The 19,923-nt window shown below is 38.8% G+C and overlaps 1 protein-coding gene across 1 annotated transcript in view; it reads right to left on the bottom strand.

The window, feature by feature from the left end:
• Positions 1-19,923, bottom strand: part of POLA1 (DNA polymerase alpha 1, catalytic subunit) — a 170,097-nt gene that overhangs the window by 39,278 nt on the left and 110,896 nt on the right. Inside the window, exon 36 of the mRNA XM_083612243.1 lies at positions 6,305-6,398. Coding sequence (XP_083468369.1) covers positions 6,305-6,398 — 94 coding nt within the window. The remainder of the gene's footprint in view (positions 1-6,304; positions 6,399-19,923) is intronic.

Genomic DNA, 19,923 nt, shown 5'->3' with positions numbered 1-19,923 from the left:
CAGGAGAAAGGGAGGGAACATTGTTTGGTTCGCATGTGCAGAGAGCAGCTGAAAATCCCATGCCCTGCATATGCAGTGGGCCAATGCCAACTGAGCAGGTGATGTGTTGAGGCCATGCCTGTACAGGAGCACTGCAAGGGCATTCAGAGCATCAGATGCAGAATGGCAGAGGAGACAACAAAGGTGTGGTTTATTTCGTTATCTGTGGAGGCAGATCCTGGCTTGTTCAAGAGGCCATGGTTAAAATATATTTTAGCATAGTGCTAAGTGTGAAAATAGGGACGCAGGTGGCACTGTGGGTTAAACCACAGAGCCTAGGACTTGCCGATCAGAAGGTCAGCAGTTTGAATCCCCGCGACGGGGTGAGCTCCCGTTGCTCGGTCCCTGCTCCTGCCAACCTAGCAGTTCTAAATCACGTCAAAGTGCAAGTAGATAAATAGGTACCGCTCCAGCGGGAAGGTAAACGGCATTTCCATGTGCTGCTCTGGTTTGCCGGAAGCTGTACGCCGGCTCCCTCGGCCAATAAAGTGAGATGAGCGCCGCAACCCCAGAGTCGGTCTCGACCGGACCTAATGGTCAGGGGTCGCTTTACCTTTACCTTTAAGTATGAAAGTGGACAAAAACCTCCCCATGCTTAAAAATATATATTGGAGAATGCCTCTTTTAAGACAGTACTTACAATCTGTGGTTTTTATGAGAACTTTTATTAAAAGCATTCTGCCCCTGCTTCCCTGGTATGTACTTTTAATTGGGATAGCCATTAAGTCTTTTACCTATCCAGATTATTTTTCTTTATTTTTTAAAGTAAAGTAAGACATATGTGCACATATGCACCCGCATCAAAAAGCAAAACCATGCACAAGTCCAATCAAGAACAACAATCCATACACTATTTGTAGAGCAGTCCCTCCCCCAAACTTCCTATAACTAATATAGAGAGGAAATAGTTCCTACGGGGATTCAAATGAAATATTTCAACTCTAATGTACTTGTTACTATTTCTGTTACTAATCCAACCCCACAGTTATAGCCCACTCACAGCAATAAAAACATGAAGCAGCCACATAAATAGCTCAGTATTTTAATTCCAAGTTCATAATATCTGACACTAATAGGATTATTTGTTTTTATCTAGTAAATAAAATAGCTCAGTCTGTCACTCATTTCCTTGTATTCTTTTTTGTCTTGCTGCATACATCTTTTGTAAAATGAAAATGTCTGTTTTAAGTGGAAATATTACGGTACATAACATTTTCATGTCAAAATAACTGCATTCTTAGATTTTGTGTTAAATAATTTAAGACAGGAAAATATTTTGATACACATTTGACAGTTATAATCCTAGCAAGATCAACATCTTCATAGGTTAAAAATAAGGTGAAAATAAAAAATGCAAGGTAACTGGACAAGCTACTCTCACTAGATTTTTATTCTGAAAACCTGGGTGCAAACTGAACTCAATGAAAGCAGCAAGATGCATTGCTGAAAGATGATCAATTCAGTGAATTTAAGAGGCCAGCTTTGACACTTTTAGTAAAGGTCTCTCTATAAAAACGGTAAATGAGTCTATTCTAGTTTTTTGCCAGTATCATAGGACATTCATGTAAATGTGTAATAGGCAACCTTTGATTAAATTCTGGGAAAATAAGAGTAGGATGCTCACTTTATCACTCTAGTTTATACTTTAATTCTTTTTACACAACAACAACTTGGTAAGCTTATTTGGGACATAATTCTCAAAGTTCAAATCAAGTGTTACCCATTTTAAAATAAGGGAGGGAAACAGACAGATGTGAAACAGGCATATTAAATGAAGCATATTACAAAGACAAAAATGACATATCCATTTTGCTTTACATTTTTTCTAGACCATAAGGCACAACATTATTTTATTCTCTGCCACAGGTTATAGTCAGAAGAGGTGCATCTTTCAGTGTTATGAGGCAGACTGTGGCCTTTTCTCAAAAGCACATCAATCTGGCATGGAGAAGGAGCCCGTGAGTAATCAAATCTGACACCAGCCAGCTGCAATGGTACAATTCCCACAATGCAATTCAGAACTGGGTATTGCACCACAGGAATCATAACATGAGCGATGTCCAGCAGCAGTCCCAGCCAAGCAACTGATTGGCTTCCAACAGTGCCAGTGCCTTACATACCTATTCAGAAGGAGGGTGTGAATGGTGAATACAGACTTGCTCGCGCCTGCACCACTAGGGAAGCTGGTCACTCGCTGTATGCTGAAGGTCCAAGGCCTGGGGATTGGCCTTGAGTGCTTCATAAACAAGTTGTGATGTGCTGTTTGGATCCTAATATCCAGGTAAAAGAATGCTGGATAAAGGGAGTCCCACTTTGCAGAACATGTTGGCACAGAGTTTTCATTTTGGAATGCTTGTACAGTGGTACCTCGGGTTAAGTACTTAATTCGTTCTGGAGGTCCGTTCTTAACCTGAAACTGTTCTTAACCTGAAGCACCACTTTAGCTAATGGGGCCCCCCGCTGCTGCCGCGCCGTGTATGTAACCCGAGGTACCACTGTACTGAATACAAAAAACCCCTATATAATCTCTGTCATGAGGTTCCCACCATTCAACTCTACCTATTTTAAGACTGCTCCCCTCCTACAGACCAAACATTCCAGCCAGATTCACCAGTGCTTCAGTTTGAATTAAATTTGATTTAAACTGCTGTGATCTGTCCTGGGACCTTAAGAAGGATGGATAAGAATTTAAACAGCAGCAGCAGCAGCAGCAGCTGTTCAGAGCGATAAGTAGTTTACATTGCTGTCATGAAAGGTGGCTTAATTTTTATTTCTATATTTGTAAGTGGCAATGTTAGCTATTAGTGAAAAAATAGCAACAGTGCACCCACATAAAGGATTATTGTACTTTAATATATTGCTTATTAACATGACACTGGGCTTTCCCATATGAAAAGTGCCAAGCAGAGAATCCAGCTAACAACAACCCATGAGTCTCAAGAGATTATAGTATAAAAGATTCTTTGGAGAAATCAAGGCTAATGACGGCTCATAAAAATGATGGCAACTACAATTTATATACCAGCTTTAATTTCAGTGTTGGTCTTGTTTGTCTTCATGTTATTAGGTCATGAAAGAGGTATGGAAGCCACCTCAGAGAATCCACACTTGAGTTAGGATTGAAACCTAGAACTCCCAAATCCAAATGTAATTGATGACCACCTGACAACCCCACCTCTCAGTGCTCTGTTTAATTTGAACTCCAAATTATTTATGCTTCACATATCAGGAACAGCTGGCATTGTACCACAGAGCTGCCTTCCTGACAGTGGTGTTGCTGCTGCTTAGCTGGGCAGTGGCTGGACTGCCTAGCGGGGCAGGAAGAAAGATGGACTCCACTATTGTGCCCATGCAGTCCCAATCTCTCTATCACCACCCCTACCCCTGCACCATCTCCGAATGCCAGTGGCATAACGGCAGCCCTGTGGCACTGCCCCTCTGGACCAGCCACTCCTCTTTAGTACGTTGCTAGTTATTAAAATTTTTGTGGAAGCAACTAATGCCTTGACCTTTTAAGAGATAACAGTAGCAAGCAACAAAACAGACATAAGCTCCAGGAAAATTCAGAAGAAAACTGTAAAGCAAAGCAAAAGAACTTTATCATACTTTCATAATTCATTAAATGCAGATGTTGGCAATATCTTTAACCATTTGCTGGCTTCAAAAGATGGAGGCCAGGAATTAAATTAAGATGTCAGATGTTAGTAAAGAAAATACGGTAGTAGTTCACCAATTGGTCTTTTAAATGATCTCCAGTTCATAAAATAAGATTTTAGAATTTTTTTTACTAGATAATTATACTTCCTGATTTTGTAATTAGTGGAACTACATGTAATTACATAATAATTATGATGGTAATTACGTAATTAAGATGTATAATTATGTAGTAAAAAACATTATGGAAATAAAAACTATCAACTGTATAACCACAATACATCTACAAAAAAATTCTCTCCCATTGCTTTAAAACTCTATTTTCCCACGAAAAAAATCAGTGATTAGTCTATATCAACTACCTGATGGCAAAATAAAGCAAAATCTTACAGATATTAAGATACTGAATTATCCTCTTAAGACTTAATTATACCAATTTAGTAACAATCAAATGTATATATTTTGCTCAAAATCATTGTAAATTCACTAAAATCCAAATGAAGCAAATTAAACAAAGCCACAGTGAAATCAACATTGTAGATTTTAATATTTCTTAAATACTGATGTTTGGAATACATCAGAAAATATATGACGTATGTCCAAGAAACAGTTCTCTAAGGGATTGATTTATGTTTGATTCGTATTACAGAAACTTTATTCCATTCCAAAAGCATTGCATATTCTATGCGTTAGTGTCTAGCAAATGTATCCTGTTACTTAGGCACAATTTCAAATTGGGCCTGAATCTGCCTACTTTTCCAGGAATATTTAACTTGAGTATATGGCATTCTTTTAGTTATCAGCAAGCCAATGAACCTTGGGAAGTTATTCAGCGAGTTATTCATCTCTAGATTGACTGGACATGAAAAATAACCATAATGAGCAGTTTTACTAGTTGATGTTTGAGAGGTTGCCTTCAAAGCTACTTCAATTATCAACTTGATGATATAAATACTACCTTGCTATCTATATGCCAATTCAGCACACCCTTCCAAAGTACATGCAAATTCTTATGCCATCTCTTGCACCCAAATGTACTGGTAGTCTAAGTGTGGGAACTCCATTTTCGCTTATGGAAACACCCTGCTCTAATGAAGCATTTCATTCTTAAGTTTCTTTCGAGACACAGCTGCAGCATTCTGCATATACTTTTCTGAGTAATTGTCACCTGCTAACAGAGACACACTGAAGACCCACCCATTACTAGCTCTGAGAAATACTGCCACTATGAAAAGTCTGCTTGCAAAGCTTTCTAGCAATTCATCCATAAAAAAAATCACTTTCAATTGATATTTGGTACACCACAGAGGGAACACAGAGGGGGAAAACGATGTTTAAATTACAGGATACAAGCAAATATTCAAAGTTAGATTTTGTGTTTTGCATGTAGGTCATACAGCCTAACTTTCATTTTTCTAAATGCAATTTTACAGTTTATTCATCCAGAAAGTAAACTGGGCATGTTTAGTATTTTTTTATGAAGGTGGGAGTGTAAAATGCTGCTGTAACTGTGTAAAAGTATTTACTGAGTACGCATTTAGTTTCGTTTATAAATCTGGTGTATAAAAATAAATAGCATGAAGATATTAATATGTACTGAAATGCACTCTCAAGGTACAGACAATGCTTTTAATATCTGACATTGTTTCAATCAGAACATATCTCAATATAACCTAACCTTTCATTTTTACTTCAGGCACTATTCTGATACCTTTAGGAACTTCGCATTTCAATGTCAGAAAGCTCTGCAATTAAGGTGTTCTATATCTACTGCTGGGTTAGCAGACTTTAAATGAAAAGGAATGGAAAAATGCAAGACTCAATAGAAAGTCAAACACGTACAGAAATTATTACTTCTGATCTGTTCTTCAAGATATCATTCTTTCCTGGCTTCTGTTGAGGTTAAGCTGCAGAGTTCCTGTCTATTGTTCGAAACAGAGCCTGATACTCTTAAGTAGATATGTTGTCACCCTTTCTTACCAGGCAGACCAGTGTGATGCCTTTTCAGAAAGTGCATAGAAGTAAGTTACCCTTTAAAGAGCTTTCCCACCTTTTTCTAAACGTCTGTCAGGATAGATGTAAGAATTACTTAAACAAACAGGCAAACGAAAATACTAGAGAATACCAAAAGTTTGAATAATTGGGGCTAAAGCAAACACAGGTTTTGGTCCATTTATGCTCTACCCCTTGTCACTCTAACCCAAAGCTTTCTCCAGCCTTCTCATTGCCTGCAAGCATCTGTCACTAGGCCCTATGTCAGATCCCATCAGTCCCTGCTCTCCCACAATTAGACTGACCCTCCACTGCCCTCGCAGTAGGACTAATGCTCAACAGAAGATTACCACCAGCACCCCCAACCAGTTAAATGAGTTTAAAACACTCCTTCCTTAAACACTGTTTTTTTCAGCAGAGTGAGGGGTATACAGTGGATTATTAGGAAATGTGGGTACCTTCTTAAATGGGGAATTCCTAAATTCAAGCAGTCAACTAATTTGTGTAAATGATGAGAGCAGAATGATGCAGACTGGAGCAGCGCAACAGAGCAGAATAGCCTTTTGTGATGAAAACTTCCGCTTTAAACTCACAAGGCAATTACAGTGTTTCAACGTACCTTTCTCTTGATCAGTAAGTTTCTCCATTGCATAGTCCATATCAAAAATGTACCGGTAGAAGCACAGCTGGGTGTACAGGGCCTTGTCAGAGTACTGTAATGTAAAAAGAACATAAATGAAAATGCACCAGGGAAAAAAGCTAATACCAGAAAAAGCATGATCAGTTGCAACTTTCATACACAAGCTATGCTGATTTGCTGTTATGCATTGGATTTAAACTTGTTTGGTGTTAGGAAAGTTTTTAACTTTTGTTAAGTTGCCTTGGGAACCAACCAATGTGGAGACAAAATTGTTTCCCCAACCCCTCTAAAAAAACCTATGCAGCTAACTTGTCGTCCTATATGTTGCTAATACGGGTAAGTTCTGATTTAATTAACATAAGATGCATGAATGTGCAAAACGTATTACTATCAGCAATTCAATGCAATTGTTTTATGTTCTGAGAATTTGCTATTTGTATTAGTTCTTTACTCCAAATGCAATTAATAAGTCTGTAATTGTAAGTCTTTGTGAATAATCAGATTCAACACCATGTTTCCAATGTTAGCTAGTGCCAAATGCTTTATAAGAAGCCTACAAGACACTGGGTACATTATGGAGTTATTTGTGCAAAACTTTATAATTTAGAGATACTATGTAGATGTAGCTGAAGGATCTGACCATAGTTAACCAACCATTCATAGCTGTGTGCCACAGGCCATTTACCATTTTGTATGTTGCTCTGCATTAATGTCACCTAAAGCGGCTCAAATGAAGCCAGTCTACAAATGTGTACAATACAAGTAATCTCTTTTACAAACTGGGGGGGGGATGAGACTACCAACACAAAATTGAATATAGCATGATGTATGGGACGCGGGTGGCGCTGTGGTAAAACCTCAGCGCCTAGGACTTGCCGATCGTCAGGTCGGCGGTTCGAATCCCCGCGGCGGGGTGCGCTCCCGTTGCTCGGTCCCAGCGCCTGCCAACCTAGCAGTTCGAAAGCACCCCTGGGTGCAAGTAGATAAATAGGGACCGCTTACTAGCGGGAAGGTAAACGGTGTTTCCGTGTGCTGCGCTGGCTCGCCAGATGCAGCTTGTCACGCTGGCCATGTGACCCGGAAGTGTCTCCGGACAGAGCTGGCTCCCGGCCTCTTAAGCGAGATGGGCGCGCAACCCCAGAGTCGGACACGACTGGCCCGTACGGGCAGGGGTACCTTTACCTTTACCTTTTTATGGAATTATTAAAAAGGCAGGCATTACACTGTTGAAATAACAAAACTATATCAGAAAATCACATGGGTGCTATTCAACTAAGTTTTACTCAAGAAGACCTTTTGAAATCAATGGACCAAACTTAATTTTGTTCATTAATTCCAATGGGCCTACTCTGAGTAAAACTTAACGTTAAAAACCAACCCCCTATATCTGCCACACCCCAGGGATCCTTGGTAGAGTTTTATCCCTCTCTTTGCCATGATGTTCCAGGGATCACTGCAAATTGGATTAAGATGGAAAGTTTCGTTACTATCAGGACCAAATGTGCTTTAACATATTCTGTAAGTCAATCACTCTTACTGAACCTAGACATAAAAGGAGATTTGGAATAACTACCTGCTGCAATCCAAATCCCCAAACACCTGGACTGTGGTGGGAGTGGACTGAGGTTAGGCGTCTTTCCACTTGATTCAGCTGGCCTCCCAGTGACAGAATGATGCAAGTGTCACTCTGTTGGTACATATCCCCCTCTTTACCTGTCAGACATGGGTGTGGGTAGTCCACCAGCAGTATTCCTGCCAATGGAGCCCAGTAAAAGGTTGGGCAGGGCTAGCAGCCCAGGATCTGCTAGGCCTGAAGCTGGTGCAGGGACTGAGCCTGATTTGCCTGTCCCTTTCTACCAGTGAGTGGCCAGGCTGTGGATGTGGTGGTAACTCAGCAACTCTACAGAGCCATGGCATTGACAGAGCATAGGATTGCCCCACCAGCTGTTTAGGATTACGGATGTATCAGGGTTACTGAGATACACAGCTCTTCCCACTTCCCATTCCAAGGCATATGACTCTCTGAAGTCTTACAGTAGAGTTTTCTAGTAGTTTGACTGAAAAGATCAAGATATTGTGATGAAACCGCTGGACTCTATCCCCATATCAGCATACATAGGCGTGCTTAACATGAAATTGGGTTTATTATTTTCTATGCACAAGATGACATTGCTTTTCAGACAATAGTGCTTCACCTTAATACTTGCCCTTGAGGATATAGGTAGATGGTTCATTGCTTATTTGGTTACAGATCCACAACAAGCAGGCTTTATTCCTGGGTTAGAAATTACAATTGTGCAGCAAATAGCAGAAATTGCAAATAGTGCTGCATGTCATTTAGTTTTAACTTTTCAACTTATAGATGGAAGACACCTCACAACGTCTAATTTATTATTATTAACTAGTGGGGTTGGGGGGGGCAGACATTATTAGATTGACCCATCTACAGTGGTACCTCGGGTTAAGTACTTGATTCATTCCGGAGGTCTGTTCTTAACCTGAAACTGTTCTTAACCTGAAGCACCACTTCAGCTAATGGGGCCTCTCACTGCTGCCACGCCGCCAGAGCACGATTTCTGTTCTCATCCTGAAGCAAAGTTCTTAACCTGAGGTACTATTTCTGGGTTAGCGGAGTCTGTAACCTGAAGCGTATGTAATCTGAGGTACCACTGCAATAATGTTACCTAAAACCTAAAGCAAGATTAAGAAGGACCAAGATAATCAATCTTTGGAACTCTACATATATCATACATTCAGTCACCTTCTCAAAAAACAATTCTAGCCTGTAATTATTTGCATCTTGGGGGTAGTATCCAACATGATTTTGCTTTCAGTGACCTTGCTACCTTTGTGGATAGGGAATATTTTTCTGTCCTTTGTAAGATTGGGTTGTAAACAACTATGGAACAGATAGAGTCCAAGAAGATAATATGGAAACCTATTATGCTGTCATGAATACATGTCAATGAGGTGAGTGGGGCTGAGAGACTTTAAAGAAGTGTGACTAGCCCAAGGTCACCCAGCAGCTGCATGCGAAGGAGCAGAGACGCGAACCCAGTTCACCAGATTACAAGTCTGTTGTCCAAACATGTGAAAAGAAGAAGAAAAGGAATTGAATATAACCAGTGTAGAGTTAACAAATAACACAAGAGGGAAGGGCAAGCAAGTTTCCATTTCAAAATTAAGCTTAGAAAGAAGAGAGGGAGGACTTGGTCATCTGGCCACCAATCCAGCGCGATGCAGAGCTAAACATTTTGGACGTGTACTGGGGAAACCCAGGTTCAAGTATCCAGTCAGCCATGAAGTTCACTGGGCGACTTTGGGCCAGTTACTCTCCCTCCGTTTAACCTACCTTATAAGGTGTTGTGAGGATAAAATTGAGAAGGGTGAATTATCTACACTGCCCTAGCACTTCTTAGGCGAAAGGCAGGATATAATAATTGATATATAGTGCCAATCACTACCACATACACAAACAAAAGATGACACCAACTTAAAACCAGTTTGACAAAATAATGAGGGTCTGGAGAAATTGTATAAAGGATTTCAAAGTCTCTAAGTTTCTACCAGAAGAACTTAGGTGAAGCGTTGAACTAGCCAAACCACTGGAAATCCCCGGACTTTCAACGCTACATGTGTAGGATATATTCTTAGTCATTAGTTGTTTGTTTTTTAAAAACACATCTTGCCATACTGAAATTTGGTGTTTTTGTTTATTGGTCGAAAATCAATGTAAGGGTGCATGTTCTAATAACAAAACCTTATTATATTCCATATGGCATAAAGGCCCAATCAACACCTGCATATTATATTGTTAAAAATGCAACATTCAGAGTTAACATTCTGTGCTCTTAATACTACCATACCTTCACCCTTCCTTCACATGAACTTATTTTATATAACACAGAAGCTTATTTTATTCCTTATTAGTTATTCTATGATATGCATCATCATTATACTATTATACACCACTTATTTTTAGTAAATCCTGATTACTGCTTCCTGAAGAAGGAAAAAAAAGGAGGACGACAGCGATTAAGTTATTTGTTTAGTTTTTTGGATTCAGCAGTAATTGCTGGTACACATCTCCCTGACTGCACACATGCAGCAGGTTGAATAGAACACTGAAATTACCTCCTTCATAATAGTTTGTTTTGATAATGTATTGTGTGTCGAGATGATGAGAAACAGTTGCTGTCAATTTGATTAGCCATTATATTTTTATGTTAATTGCCATTATTGGGTCCATTCTGTTTAGTGTCACCATAGAAGCCATACAATGTTAGCATAAATAACAAATTGGAGTAAATTAGGAAGATATATTTTTGCCAATTCATTTTAATTGCCCCTCAGTCCTTCCGTTGGTTAACGCAGCTGTTGACCCATAATAAGCGCTAGGTCAATATAGCTGCTTGTCAATTCAGAAATGCAAAGTGCTGTGTTGCTCGTAATGGATATACAGCCACCTTTGCCAGCCAACTGAAGCAAACGACTGACAACCCAAATGAAGGAATAAAGCATCAGCTATGGAGTTTAGTGACCTGATATTAGCAGAGAGGCTAATTGAAAGTCACTACCTAAATGGATAAGAATTTTTTTTAAAAAAAAAGTTATGCACACACATATATTTTTAATTATACCAACACCTCCTGCCCTTTTGTTACCTGGCATATTTTGCAATTAGTAACTAGTGGAAAACAAAAAGCTTTAGAGATTTTCAATGTCAAATACAATTAAGTTAGATTAAGACACATATGTGAAACCAAGGAAGAGGTGCCTTACATGGGAGGAAAGCAGCCTTTTAAAATTTTGCATTAGTAAATTCTCATTTACCTTTGGTGATGATATTTTTAAAATGCAATGCATCTGAAAGGCTGTAGATTTCAATGGGGTCTTTTACCCAATCTCTGTATTCACAAATATTTTCATTTTGCATTCACATAACCAGAAGAAGCCCTTTTTTGTCCTCTAGTGACTTTTCGGCTTAATTTCTTTGGTATTACGGTACTCTTAGGCTTTTCTTCAACAAGCCCCCTTCACCAATACCACTGAATAATTCTAAAAAATTCACTGAGGTAATTTTAAAAGAGACATATCTTACATCTTATTTTATTAACAGAAAACGAATAAATGAATAGAGAAATACAAATTAAATAAGCTCAAAATATATAAAGGTCATATCTTGGACAAGCATGCATAAATAAAAGATCTAAATTAATCCACTTCTAAAAAACAACAACTTGTTGCCCCCCTTGTGAAAGCCAGTTTCAAAACTTCTCTCTTGAATTGCAAATATAGGTTCATTTTTAGGTTACCACTTAATGGGAACACCAGATGTAAGGATCACTTGCACTCTTCATAGTAATTAATAAATGTTATGTTTAAACTTCTAACACATGACTCTCTCCTGTAGTCTTGAAGGAAACTCTGGGGCAAATGGTTCAGATCCTGGGTAAGGCAACTCTAACTTTATTCACAGTTATGCAGAAGTGTGAATGGTTCTTGGTTCCGCTATACCCAACAAGAAGACATTTCTAAATTATCTTCAAATATGTTGCCCCGTGAAATCTGACTATTTATGCTAGTTGTTCTAAAGATTATTTCAACAGCCAGAAGAGAACACATTTCCATGAAACTTTTTAACAGTCCACGTTGTACAATCACAAAGAGAACCTAAGGAAGGCTTGTTTGAAAGAATTGTGATTCACAGGCAAAACCAGGGCTCATAATATGTATGTATACATAGCTACCCACTTTAAAAAGAACATACAGCTTCCTAGCAGGGCTTTTTAGAGATAGATTATGGGTTTATTTATTAAATTTGTAATCTGATGTTTCCTTTCTTAAACACTACAATCTACTTTCACTATGAAATAGAAAGGCAGGATATTAAGATTTTTAAATAAATTAAAAATAGCATTAGAAGCCAGTGTAACAGAGGCAGATAATATAGATGTTTATGAGCATAGTGATATTAATTTATAATTATGACACTACTATAAATACAATGCAATTATAACCATTTTTATGGATGTAACAGCACAGATGCATATATAAATAAGCATATATTTTAGACTATGTGTACTTCAGGTGTACAATGCACAGATTAATTAAAGAAAAAACAAGGCCATTCATTTCTGAGTGACAGGTAGCCAGCCATTACTGATAACTACAGTATGCCTCAGGCTGTTTGGTTACTATACTTGGACCCAATAGGCACGGCATTTATTTGTCATAGCATGAATTGCTGTTTTTCAGTTGTTTACCTATTTTTTTCCCAGTGCACCTTTTCATATTCCTAAAGGCTGCTTTTCATATTTTATGTTTGAGCCATATTTCTCAGGCTCAGAATTAGTACTGCAATTTACTTCCACATTGGAATATGCATGCAGCCATTGAGTAATAAATATAGCTAACTCCATAACGTATACATACATACTCAAAGTAGCTCAGCGGCTTATGGGCTTATCACAGTACAGTTGCACATATTACTTAAATAACATAGGCGCAGAATTGAAAATGGTAATAAAATGAGAAGCAGCTCTGATTTTATATCTATCTACCAGTTTTGTATTCCTTTCTATTTTATGCTATGAACCGTAAAGTGGGGTGGGGGTGGAGTTTGCCAACTCCATTACATTGCTTTGTAAAGAAGATAATTTCTACAGGCTAGAGAGATAACTTATTTGTATTACTTCAATTAGATCTAATACAAAACAGTGGCACCACTTCATTAATCAACTGCTAGAGAGACTTACTTTTATAAGAAGTCTTTTTGGTAATTTGATTAGAAAGAATGGAGGCTCACATTATCATCTGATTCTGCACATCCATCAAGCAGACAATTTAGGACAAGTTCTTTAAAAATAATTTAAGTTCTTGTCAGAGAATTGTGTCTCTTAAAGAGACATTTTTCTACAGTACGTAGAACCAAGTTCCAAGAAATACTTCAGTGTTTTGAGAGATGTTACTCTACCCTTCCCCATCCCTCCCCCTGAAAGATGCAGTCATTAAAACCTAATTATTATCTTCATTTTAAACAAAACCTAAAGTGAATACCAATTAATAACAACATACTAATGAGCATCTGCTGTGATGAAATTGAATATGAATGTGCTGCAAATTTCGGGTTGTTGTTTTTTCTTTTCGCATGGAAGTGTCACTGGTCTCATTCGGCAGCTAGAAGATGATAAAAGATGTACTTCATTTTTCACCATGCCATTTTGCACATGGCGATTTGCAATGTTAGAAAAGGGCAAAGCTCAGTACTTCAAATGCTTGTATATATGAGTTTTGCTCATGGGAATCTCAGGAGGAGGAAAACATTTATCAACTTTTCAGATAAAATTCTTATTAAATTACGTTTATTTTAGTCAACTTTACCCTTCTACCAAGATCAAAATATACACAACATATATAAATATGCAATTATCAAGGCACACAAAAGTACACTTAAACAAGAAACGTCTTAAATATGTGTCTGTATGAGCTGTTGGGGAAACTGCTTATCTTCTAAAAAATAAAAGGGTGATCTCCCCCTCTCTTCCCAGGCAGTCCCCAAATCTGCTGTGGAGTACCCCTCACCAACCATCTTGAGCATTTTTGGGACAGTTTGTAAGAGGCTGCATGGAGAATCAGAAGTATTGCTGGACCGGACACTACGGGAGTTCACTCAGTACAAAAAATTAAGATGATTTTGAATAGATTACTAATAAATTTAGTAATAATAGGAGATGGTTAAATAACTTTGCTAAGCTACTATAAATAAAATCAACTGAAAATCAATGTTTTAAGATTCATTAACTAGTTCTGTTATTGTCTAGTGAATTACTAGTTGGTTGAACAACTGATGCCTACCTAACTGCACTTCAGAGGCATCCCCAACACCATTTAAGGCAGATCATCAGTGATGTCAAGCATAGAGACCTAATGCTATGAAGAGTTTGGTCAACCAAACTCTTCATAGCATCAAGGTGCTATTACAACTTTCAGGTAGGCCTTGTATGAGAGTAGATTCATCAGGCTAGTTCAGAACCTATAAGAACAAGGGTTCAAAGACAATTAATATGGAACTAAGAATTGACGCTTTTGAATTATGGTGCTGGAGGAGACTCTTGAGAGTCCCATGGACTGCAAGAAGATTAAACCTATCCATTCTTAAGGAAATCAGCCCTGAGTGCTCACTGGAAGGACAGATCTTGAAGCTGAGGCTCCAATACTTTGGCCACCTCATAAGAAGAGAAGACTCCCTGGAAAAGACCCTGATGTTGGGAAAGATGGAGGGCACAAGGAGAAGGGGACGACAGAGGACGAGATGGTTGGACAGTGTTCCCGAAGCTACCAGCATGAGTTTGACCAAACTGTGGGAGGCAGTGGAAGACAGGAGTGCCTGCCGTGCTCTGGTCCATGGGGTCACAAAGAGTCGGACACGACTAAACGACTAAACAACAACAACAACTGAGTTCTGGGAGCACTTAATTCAATTGTGGGATATAGCTCAGTGTGGTGCAAGAATAAAACAGGCTTACCATGATGTAAGAACCAGGCCACTATCTCCATTGCGTAGTGCTCACCCTGGCCATGGTTTAACATGTGGATGGACAGCAACCTACCTCCTCCTCCAACTTCAGCAACATTTGGTTTCATTTTCCCTGAATGTGTATTTTCTTCCCCCAAGACCCTAATGCAACTGAAAGCTGCTTCTAACTTCAGTAGATGGTTGGAGAGATGATTTGTGCAAGCTGTTGAACGCAGACTGCATGTATTGGATAAACTGAACAAGTACATCCAACCCACTTTACACGTTTTAGGCTTCACAGTATTAAGTGCCCAACCTGTATGTCCAAAAGCACATATTAAATATGAGGCAGATTTGGACTGGGTGATTGTTCACAAAAAATATTTTAAAAATCTCTCAGTGGGATACATTTTCAAGCTATGATATTGCAAGTTTTAATCTCTGTTAATTGAACCTAAGGAAACTCAAACTATTTCATCACCAAGTTTCACTATCAACGTGTGAGAATCCCTGAAATAAACATTTATGTTAATGAACTATTATAGAAAATGTATACAGAGCGGCTGTGCATTCATTGTACTCAAACAGCTGCAGCACATTACTCAGTGATGCTTCCTCCAAGCTCTCCCTTCATGTAATCCATACTTCTCTGAAGTTCCACTCAAATTAGTCATCTTCAGAAAGCTATTGTTTCTTCGTTTTTTTTACTTTCTTTTCTGGTATTTGCAATACTAGCATTCGGAAAAGTTCAACTGAACTAGTTAATACATTAATGGCCATAATGTGACTGAGCAATCATAGTAAGCAGACTTTTAGTAAAGAAGCAAAAACCTATGTGAAACATAGGTTATTATGTATTTTTTCTAAGACTTTAATGGACATTGGCTATACAATAAATAAATTCTGCAACTCAGAGACCTTTCAGAGGAATTCAGTCTTCTATCTATACTGTGAGCTTTCTCCTTTTATCAGTTCTTTGAATGACTGTATGCACATGATTGACTGAAGAGGGGGGAAAGTTGATTTTTGACCAGTCTAATGTGATGTACCACTACCTTTTGGAAAATAAAACTGAAAATTTCAGTAAAAGATTATCTCTTCCAGGGGTACAGCAGGGTATTTGGGGTCCCCCCAACTATATTTTTGGTCAAAGTACAAAACCCAGTAGGCATTATCTTAGAACATATCAAACAGAAAAGATCAAAGTGAAATTATTCTACTTCAAGGTACAGAGATCCAACTATATGCAACATTCATATCTACCTGGTATTACTATTGATAGATTGAAAAAGGGAGAAGAAAAGGAAGAGTGACTAAAGGTTGCCCATAAAACTCTTGCCCACAAAGCATTATAAGATAGGGAACAAAATATCAGAGAAAGGGAGATTGTGATACTGTGAGTGTAAATTCGCATCTCAGAGAAAGGAAAAAGAGCAGTTTCACTACCTTCTGGTGGAAGGCAGGGCAATGTCTGAACTCTGCCAAAAAGATTCTGAAGTCAACCCCCTTAACAAAATAAACATAAAAACATTTAACTCAACATGGCAACAATTCAAGCTTTAGCAAACAAAGAGCCTGGAGAAGCAGAGTCATCCCTGAAAGCTCTGAGTGAGCAGTGTGCAACATGAGTAGCACAGTTTGCAGAGTTTACTTCTCATCTTCCACCGAACTACAATAGATCAGGATATGGACAGAATACTGGGCACAACAGGGAGAAGTCTAGTCTTGCCAGAATCTTCCAGTAACTTTAGGATAACTGGCAATTCACTTCCAGAACCCAACGTCTATGTGGTCATCACAGCACTGCCAGAATGATCTTCAAGTCATATTCCTAATTATACGCATAAACTGCTGAATGAATGAGAGTGGAGAGAATGCATACAGGAGCCCTATTAGTCATACATTATCACACCACATAGTTCCTAAAAATAAACCTTGACATGAGGTCCAAAGTTGGCTTTCTTAAACTTTGAATGAAGAGCCAAGGATACAGACTTCACCACATCTGCCTGTCAGGCATTGGTTAGAGGACACCACAGAGGTATATTCATCCGGTGCTGTTTATCCCACCCAATGTCTTGATGGCTTCTCTGTATAGATCCAATGATCTCATTCTCCCTTGCCTGTTTATATGAACTTTGGCTGAGACATCTGCATGCATCAATATGTACAATACATATTGTACATACTGATTAACACAGTGCCGAACCCTGAAGTGACCAAAAACATCACCAAAAAGTCACAAACAGGGTATAACTGGGCAGGACATACATATACACACTCTGCTGACACGTGGGGGGGGGGAGAACAGAACCCCCATACAAAATCTTCGTTGACTGTACTTCAGTCTTGAGCTCAATGGTCTAGACTAGATGATGTATGACAAGCAGCTTTAATTGCTGGTGCTCTTAGAAATTCACATGTTCATTGCTTTTCCTTGTGCTATGCCATTGTGAAAGTGGCCTTCCATCACAAAAAGACTTGACTCTACTGTTAGAAGGATCTTGTGAGATTCCTGGAGCAACACAACCTGAGATAACCTTTTTTGAAACAGAAACAAATCTGCCAACCTTCTAAGGAACTCATACTGGAAAATACCTCTCATGCTGAAAGGTCACTCGAGGCAGGCATATAATGACCCATGGCTTAAAGTGAAAGACCAGTATGTTCAAACAAGTGGATATCCTCAAGAACACTTTGGGTTACGAGTGGCCAATCTCTTCCCATCCCATCTGGAGTTTCCTAAAGAATGCAGATGCCCTCCTCCCAAAAGTAATGGAAACTGCAGGCAAAGGCTGCTCATTCATCCTCACCTATAGCTATTTCAACATGACAACTCAGAAGCTAAATGGAAGTGTTTGAAAAGCTTTGTATATTCCAATAATATAGTGTTGACTCTTTTAGTGTTGAGATTACAATACACTAACATATGACTATATGCCATGTTGCAGGATAGAAAGAATGCCCCATAATGGTAGGAAGTTTTGCCTGTCCCAGTTATTGGTTTTGTTTGTTACTGTGTTATGTATTTTTCTGTTTTTATATTGTAAACCGCCCTGTGATCCTTTGATGAAGGGCAATATAGAAATCTTAGTAATGATAATGATGATGATGATGGTGGTGGTGGCTGTTGCACCAAGAAGTTGGTCTACACCCCCTGAAGGTCCATAAGCTATTTCCTCCTCCTTTGCTGTGAAGCCTTTTGCTCTCCTGGGATGTACTGAGGCCTTAGTACAGCCAGCCCATCCCTTGACTCATTTCTTTGGTGCTGGGGATAATTAGAAGGATTACTGTTGTAGCCTTCATCAGGCAATAACAGCAGCATTGCAGGCCCCAAAATTCCTGCATAATCTAATTTTATTGAGGGCCCAGAAGTCCTGATCACAGGAATGTGAGATGAGTGGAGTTTGATTGAACCCAAGCTTAAAACAAGATAATGTTTGAAATGAAGGCCAAATTAGCTTGCTTTAGGTGAGTTTCTTTCAAAGCAAGTCTGAGAAAGCTTGCTCATCACAACTCAGAATCAAAATACCAACTGCGTGGAATAACACATTGACATTACTAATTTATAAACAAGAAAGTCAAAGTTATTATGCTTAGATTAGTCTTTGATAGTACAAATTACTATCATACAATGTGTATGAATTATCATTATTAAATGCACAAAGAAGTGGCAGCTCATATATACACAGATCCCTAAAAGGCATTTGATAGAGTTGAATGATTTTTGTTTTAAATGTCAAATTTAAGTAAGGAATCTTAAAGACGTTTTATTTTTTACAATTTATTTTGAACCAAATATATAAGATATCCAAAGTAATCATTAATAAACATCACCAAGCTTGGCCAAGAAATCTAAAGATGGTAATGCAAAGAGAACACCATCTGCAAACAGAAATATTTTGCAATTACTCTTACCCTTCACCTACTACTATAATATTAGGTACATTTTGGACTGTATCCAGAATCACCCCCAGGTGTTCCAGATGCTACAATGACACTTGGAAACTCTTTTCTACATTTTCAAATGGAAAAACCAGCAGCACTTGACATTAGATCTGCAGATAAACTGCTCTAGCAGATCTTGCGATAGATGCCCCAAAGGAACATAACCACCTGAACCCTGAGTTGATCCATGATGCCTTGAGGCAGCATGTAATGATAATGAGCCAAGTGATTGGATGGCTTGCCCCTAGCTGGGCTGTCCCATTCTGCCTTAGTGACAGCCCAGGAAAGCACACTGTTAAGGGCTCTGAAAAACTACCATAGCTCCCTTGGGTGTAGAAGGAGTGTCAAGCTCACCTTCCAGGTTTTCCTCAATAAATTGTGACATGATCATTCATCTACTACAAGGATTGGAAATATTTACAAGTTGTTGGTATTAGCTCATCTTTTCCTTAGAAAGTTTACCCTCTCCTTTTGAGTAGAGTTAATGAAGGCCTCTGATCTGGACAATGACATTTGAGAAATACAGTCATACCTCGTGTTGTGTCTGCTTCTTGTTGCGTTTTTTTGCATTACGTCCTGTGGCAACCCGGAAGTACTGGAACAGGTTACTTCTGGGTTTCACCGCTCGCACCTGTGCAGAAGCACCAAATCGCGCCACATGCCTGCGCAGACACAGTGCTTCGAGTTGCGGACATTTCACGTTACAGACGGACCTCCAGAACAAATCCCGTCCGTAACACGAGGTACCACTGTAATGGGATTGGATTGGGAACTTATCCCTGCACCCTTCAGCCATAGCTCCTTGCATCTCCTTGTAGCTTTAGTTATACAAAATGGTAAAAAAACCAACCAACCAACCACTAGTAGAATTATGCAAAATAAGAGAAAGTTTGTAAAACTGACCCAGTTTTCCTTGGCAAATATGTTGGATTTCCCAGGAACAGATTTTAAGCATGGCGTATATGCAGCCTTGCCCTCATGCTGCTTGTTTGGACTGTATACATGGGCAGTCAACTCAAAAACAACCCTATATAGCTCCTCAAAAATATACTTCAGTCTGACAAACAGAATTTATTGACCTCAGGAAGTTTTAACTAAAATTAATTTGGTTTAGTTAAAAACAAGTTTCATG

This window comes from Podarcis filfolensis (assembly GCF_964270895.1).
Source record: "Podarcis filfolensis genome assembly, chromosome: 4".
In the NCBI taxonomy this organism is placed as follows: Eukaryota; Metazoa; Chordata; class Lepidosauria; order Squamata; family Lacertidae; genus Podarcis; species Podarcis filfolensis.
This window is presented reverse-complemented; position numbering and strand designations above follow the sequence as displayed.